The sequence below is a fragment of the Rhagoletis zephyria genome, unplaced genomic scaffold (genome assembly GCF_001687245.7).
Source record: "Rhagoletis zephyria isolate East Lansing unplaced genomic scaffold, Rhagoletis_zephyria_1.1 Rzeph_scaffold_00625, whole genome shotgun sequence".
In the NCBI taxonomy this organism is placed as follows: Eukaryota; Metazoa; Arthropoda; class Insecta; order Diptera; family Tephritidae; genus Rhagoletis; species Rhagoletis zephyria.
In genome coordinates, this window is record NW_016157709.1 from 60,864 (window position 1) to 68,035 (window position 7,172).

General features: G+C 31.8%; 1 protein-coding gene across 1 annotated transcript in view; it reads left to right on the forward strand.

Moving 5' to 3' along the window:
- Positions 1-193, forward strand: part of LOC108360770 (uncharacterized) — a 1,389-nt gene extending 1,196 nt beyond the window's left edge. The window contains exon 2 of the mRNA XM_017613197.1: positions 30-193. Within this exon, the coding sequence (XP_017468686.1) occupies positions 30-169 (140 nt within the window). The 3' untranslated portion in view covers positions 170-193. The remainder of the gene's footprint in view (positions 1-29) is intronic.
- Positions 194-7,172: the final 6,979 nt, after the last annotated feature.

The window sequence follows — 7,172 nt, forward strand, 5'->3', positions numbered from 1 at the left end:
AGGAGAACCATTTAAATGAAACCACCAACCAACGTCATCCAGATATAATATAGCACCACAGAAACTACAAAGGATCAACCAAATAACGGATAATAATAGTGATCAGTCATTAAGGGTAAATATAGATGAAAGCGAATTTGAAAATAGAGCTACTTTTTTAGACGAGTAAATAATCTGCCGTGTCTTCAGATTATTTTACATGATAACAAAAAACTATTAGTTTTAATAGACACAGGTTCGACATTAAATTATATTAGGAAAAATATTCCAAATGGAAAGACCTTCCCAGTTAAACAATTTGTTAGTAGAACTCTGAATGGTTCAAACACAATAAACTCAGCCAAGAAGATTAGAATGCTAGGACAAGAATTAATATTTTTTGAAATCGAAGAATTAAAAGAATTTGATATGATATTAGGAGAACAATCCTTGAAAGAAATGAAAGCTAAGATAGATCTGTTCGAATATAAAATGATGTATGTCAGGAGAACAGAACAGAAGAAAAAGGAAATGGATGTCAGTCAAGTAAATTTCACAATAGATGAGAGCAAATATAAAAAAGAAGTTGAAGAAATTATGAGAATTAATGAGGAAACAAATCCTATTTTACCATTTACAACAACAATTGAAGCGACGATCCGCACTAAAACTGAAGAGCCAATATGGACGAAACAGTACCCTTACCCCTTTTCAGACAATAATTTTATAAATAAAGAAATAAATAAAATGCTAGAGAATAATATAATTAAACCCAGTAAAAGTCCCTATAACTCACCCGTATGGACAGTACCAAAGAAAGGAACTGACAAGTTAGGAAACCCTAAGAGAAGAATGGTCATAGACTTCCAGAAATTGAATAGCGAAACCATTACCGATAGATATCCCATACCCGATGTCAACATGACAATACAGAATTTAGGTAAAGCAACTGTTTTTACAACCCTAGATTTGGAAGCAGGTTTCCATCAGATAAAAATCAAGGAGTCAGACACCGAAAAGACAGCCTTTAGCATAAACGGAGCAAAATATGAATTCTTAAGGCTGCCGTTTGGACTAAAGAACGCACCTTCAATATTTCAAAGATGCGTAGATGACATATTAAGGAATTACATAGGAAAATTCGTGCATGTATATATAGACGATGTGTTAATCTATTCATCCTCACACGATGAACATATGGAACACATAAGAATTGTTATAAATGCACTGCGTCAAGCAAATATGAAGATTTCATACGAAAAATCTCATTTTTTCAAAGACAGCACTGAATATGTAGGACATATTATTAAACATAATAGAATAACCGTAGACCCACAAAAAATTTAGACCATAAAAAATTACCCGGTGCCTATGAATCTGAAAGAATCAGAAAAGATCATTTTTAGAACTAGCAGGATATTATAGAAAATTCATCAAAGACTACGCCAAGATTACTAAACCCCTAACATTGTTTTTAAGAGGAGAAAACGGTCTCGTAAAGAAAAATCAAAGTGAAAGAATGCAAATAAAATTAGATGAGGAAGCCATAAAAGCGATGAATATATTAAAAAAGGAATTACAAGCACAAGTCGAACTCTTTCAACCCGATTTCAATAAACCCTTTGATTTAACCACGGACGCAAGTAATTTTGCCATAGGAGCTGTGTTATCCCAAGGTAGAAATCCCATTTGTTTTATATCCAGAACACTAAGCGAGACGGAACAAAAATATAGGACGAACGAAAAAGAGTTATTAGCCATAATTTGGGCACTACAAAAACTCAGGAACTATTTATATGGACGATCAGACCTTACAATCTACACGGATCATCAGTCCTTAACCTACTCTATTTCAGGGAAGAACCCTAATAGTAAACTAAAAAGGTGGAAAAACCAAATAGAAGAATACGGTGCCAAATTGGTATACAAACCAGGTTCTCAAAACATAGTTGCAGACGCACTAAGTCGGCAACAAATTAATCAATTAACCGACTCAGAATCGCAGCACTCTCAACTCAGCTCACCCACTGAAACCATAAGAAGGGTAGGCACTAGCTTAAACCATTTTAATAATCAAATTATTATCCAAACTAACAATGGATTAGTAAGAATAGAAAGTAAAAATATATTCGGAAAATTTAGACATACCATATACTTCACCACTATAGAACAATTGATAAGTGATATTAAAGGCGTATTACACCCAAACAATATTAACGCCATAATCACTACAGAAGAAATTCTATATCAAATAAAAACCACACTAGTACAAACTTTCCCAACAACTAATTTTGTAATAGCAAATGCATTAGTCAGAGACATCACTGACGAAAATGAACAGAATGAGATAGTTGAACAAATACACAGAAGAGCACATAGAAATTATAGAAATAATATAAAAGAACTCTCTGAGAGCTATTACTGGCCTAACATGCAAGATATGGCAAAGAAGGCAGCACAAATATGTGAGATATGTAAAAAATGTAAATACGACAGACGACCGAATAAATTACTTTACGGAAAAACACCAATACCAAATGAAGTAGGTACACATTTACACATGGATACATTTTTTATGGACAACCAAATATATATAACTACAGTAGACAGATACTCAAAATTCTGCTATATAAGAAAAATACCAGATAGGAAAAACACATACATATATTTGAATGAAATACTATCACAAATATTCCCATACGCAACGAACCTAACAACCGATAACGACCCGACATACGTTAATGTAGTAGCAAAATCTGTATACGATCGACTACATATACAGCACACAGCAGTGCCACCACAACATTCGACAACGAACGGTCAAGTAGAGCGGACGCACAGCACAATAGTGGAGCTAACTAACTTACTAGTAAAGGAAACCAAAGGCAAACACGAAGAGGTAATATTCGAAGCAGTACGACAGTACAATAAAACCATTCACTCGGTCACAGGACATAAACTCGAGGACGTGTTTTTCAACAGAGGAGGATACGACTATAAAGTCATCAGAAATAGAATTCAATATAATCAAGAAAGAGATATCACTCAACAGAAGGCACCGAACAAACAAATTACTTACAAGAAAGGAGATATTATTTACGTTAAGAGAAGCCGAAGAAATAAAAAACACGATACATTCATGAAAAAAATAATTGAACAGGATAACGGTAGAACAGTCACAACAACTGATAATAGAATAATACACAAAGATAACATCCGTACGAACTAGAAATGATACTCATAATAATAATAATCTTGCTGTGCATAAACAGAATTAGTTCAGACACAAATATTACAAACCTGAAAGGAAAATATTATATATTAATAGAAACGAATCCAGCTTTTATATTTGATAGCTACGATTATTTATATCATATTACAAATTTAACTAGAATATTAACACCATACCAAAATATATTAAACTCAAAATATAATTTAGATTCAAATCCTGAAATGAAAATATTACACCGAAAAATTGAAATATTAATAAAACAGATAAATCCAGTTAATAGATTTAGAAGAGGATTAAAGGCATTAGGGACAATATTAAAATGGATAACGGGCACACCAGACCACGATGATGAAGTAGAGATACAGACAAGAATCAATCAATTAATTGAGGGACATAATAAACACAAAATAATAAATAGTAATTTCGAAAAAATGTTAAAGAAATTAAACCCCAAGGATTTCTCTGAAAAATTAATACTCACAGAAGTCTACAATGAACTAAATACTCTCCTAACTACAATTAATTTAGCAAAAAATAAACAACTTCCTGTCAACCTCATTAGACTTAGAAGAAATCACAGAAATCATTGCGAAAGAAAAAACAAATGTTTTAACCATAAATATTTTAGAATATGCAGAAATTAAAATTGTTAAATTCAAACAAAACTTTGTAACAGTTTACCAATACCCAAAAATCAAAGAAAAATGTGAACAATTCTACATCCACTCAGTAGCTTCAAAAAAAAGGAAAATTAATTATGGATAAAAATATTGCTTTATGCAAAGGAAATCAATACGTAAGAATCAATAAATGTAAAGATTTTATAGATCAAACTATATGTAAGCAGAATAAAAGGGACGAATGTACAATACAAATATTAGAGAAAAATAATGCTCAATGTAAAATGATAAAAGAAAAGAATCCACTCTTTATTATATGGTAACGGAAACATTATTATTAGCGGATTAAATATATTAAACAACGAGATTTTAGATTGAGATTTTTCAATTTATTTCAAAACCAATATAAGATTAAATAATGAAGAATATATAAACATTAAGGAAACTATGGTAAAAATACTCCATAAAAAGCATAAAGAAAATTTAGATATATTAGAATACTTAGAATCTCAATCAGAATACAAGTTCAATAATCTAGACGAAATATCATCCATATTTGTACCAATTGAACAAAATCCAATTAAGGCTACATTTATAACTATATTAATTATAACCCTATTAATCACAATAACCAAACTATTATTAGAATTTAGAGTAAAGAGAAGGAATATACTTTATCAAAGAGCACTAATACAATGTCAAAAAGACCATGAAGAAAGAAAACGAAAATTACTAGAGTCCAAATTGTAAATGAGGACATTTAATTTTAAGAGGGAGGAGAGTTAGTGTAACAGAAAATACACTACTGTACCGATGACATCATCCAATGTATGATACAGAATCAGTAGTTTACATAAAAGATTCCTATTGAACATTATCAGCAACCAAAACATTGTCAGCAAATAAAAGATTGAACATTATCAGCAACCAAAACATTCCTATTGAAGATTATCAGCAACCAATAAACAAAAGAAACCAGAGCCTATAAATAGAGGATTAAGTATAGAAATAAGTTAGTCTTCTATTATACTGAAGCATATGAACTTCAGGTTAGAATTGATTTAAGTACATCTTGGTACCAATAAAATTATATTTATTTTTGTACATCGAGAGTATGAGTTTAACTCGCGGTTGTGCATTTTGTTGATACGCGGTTTTGCACTTCAAACGACGATATGTATATACTGTATACAAGTGTAAAGTGATCTCTTATTTTTTACTTTTTGTAAAAATTACTGCGACTGCAATGTGAATGAATTTTATTCCCATAGTTTTTAGTTTTTTCTGTTTGTGATTAGCTTTTTAAACTGCTATAAAATAAAGACATTTATATTTATTTGGTTAAAAACACAAATTAATTTTTATTTCGAGTATCCGGACTAAAGTTAGACTACAAACCTAGTTTGTAAGCATATTTAAATTAATGGTAATAATATCCCGAAATATCCCGGGATTACCACTTTCAGATCCCGAAATCCCGGGATTCACAAAATGGTCCGGGATTGGATGCCTTAGTTCATAAGCTATATCGAAAAGTACGTTATATCGAACTAATGTTTTACTATGAGAATTCAATAAAATCGGTCTATATATTACATATGGGCCCCATATTCCAGTTTCCCTTAATGTGTTTTTTTACATATATTTTCACCTAATAGATAACAAACGATTACGCGACGGAGGTATGTTTACAGTTCAATAAACGCGACCACTCGTAAGAAGTTATTCTTTTGAACTGATGGTAATTCCACGTACACAAAAATCAAGCAAAATCTTGTCATTCAAGCACACAAAGTAAACAAGCCTTCGTTATATAGAATACTAGTTTTTTCATCCGTTCGTTGTTTAGAGTAATCAATGCATTTAAAAAAGGCATTCGTTATTTGGAGCGTTCGTTATATAGGCATTCGTTATACTGGACGACCACTGTAATTACTTGCTATGGAATAGCCTTTAATAATCGAGAATCGCTTAAAATGATATATCGAAACGATAAAATGAAAAGATTTAACTTTCACTAACATTGAATTTTTCATTTTCACTTCACAATTTCATAGAACCAGATCAAGCCACATAAATACAGGTAGAAGCCAAAATGACGTTGCTCTCATGAGAACCAAACCTTTAAACTTCGACTTGATTTTATTTTATCTCCTATATTTCGTTACGCTTTAAATGTCATATCGTTGTTGTTTTTTGAATGTTCGTTAATAGCAAATTTTAATTAACACTTGCATTTTTGTAGTGCAGTGCAGTGCTGAAGGAGCAGATTTCACAAATACACCGGGAGGTACAGGAAAGGCACGTTTGATGCCAAGTGCTGTTCCTATGACCATTATGCCAAAAAGTCCTCCAACAACACTACAACTCATAAATCAAAAACAGAAAACAACATCCAATTAACAAATTTTAACTTAAGAAAATAAATAAATAAAAATAAACTTCAAATTTGCTTAAAAATGTCAACCAGTGAATTACATTTTTTTTATTTTTCCTTACACACGCTCATTATTATTTTTACTCTCCCGAAAACTTTGACTTTTGTAGGTTTGACGTCAAATTGGCTTCTACCTGTTTTTATTGTAAATTAAACGCACAGTGGCTATCACACAGTAGTGGTGTTCTGTATTGTCGGTACCCAATATTCCGATTATTTTTATTAAAGGCAGGTCTACATAAAACTTTCGCGTTGGCTTTGGCGTTGGCATTGGTTTGACAGAACGCACGTTAAAAGCATGCTTGCTACAATGAACGCTTGGCAGCCAATGCTTTGACCACTAAATTAACATACTAGCGACAGATAAATGAATATTTCATATCAATAATAGCATGAAAAACGATATATCTTGCCTACATTTGATTAAAAATTGAAAATATTTCATATAATTTTATTTATTTCCAACAGCTGATTGACAACGCGCACAATAAGATGAGAGATGTCCATCTTTATGTGTGCGTTAACTTTGGCGTTGGCGTTCCCGTTGATATGTGGACATGTTCATATAATTGTGTGTATTCGTAGTCAGCTGTTAAGCAATGCCAAAGCCAACGCGAAAGTTCTATGTGGACCGGCCTTAAACCTTCTCTACTTTGTATATATTAAGTTTAGAAGAAAGTTGTCTTAATAATATTTTATATGATATCGGCTAAAAAACTTCAACTTAGCGGAAGAGTAAAATATTATTTTATCAGTTTTCACTTTAGCGGATCCAAGGTTCAAGAAAAATGGTTTTACGAATGAAGAAGCCTTTCAGGTCTACAAAGAAAAGTAAGAGTTCCTCTGCATTATGGCGACGGACCGACATATATATTGCACACCGTCGTCAAAAGAGTCACAACTC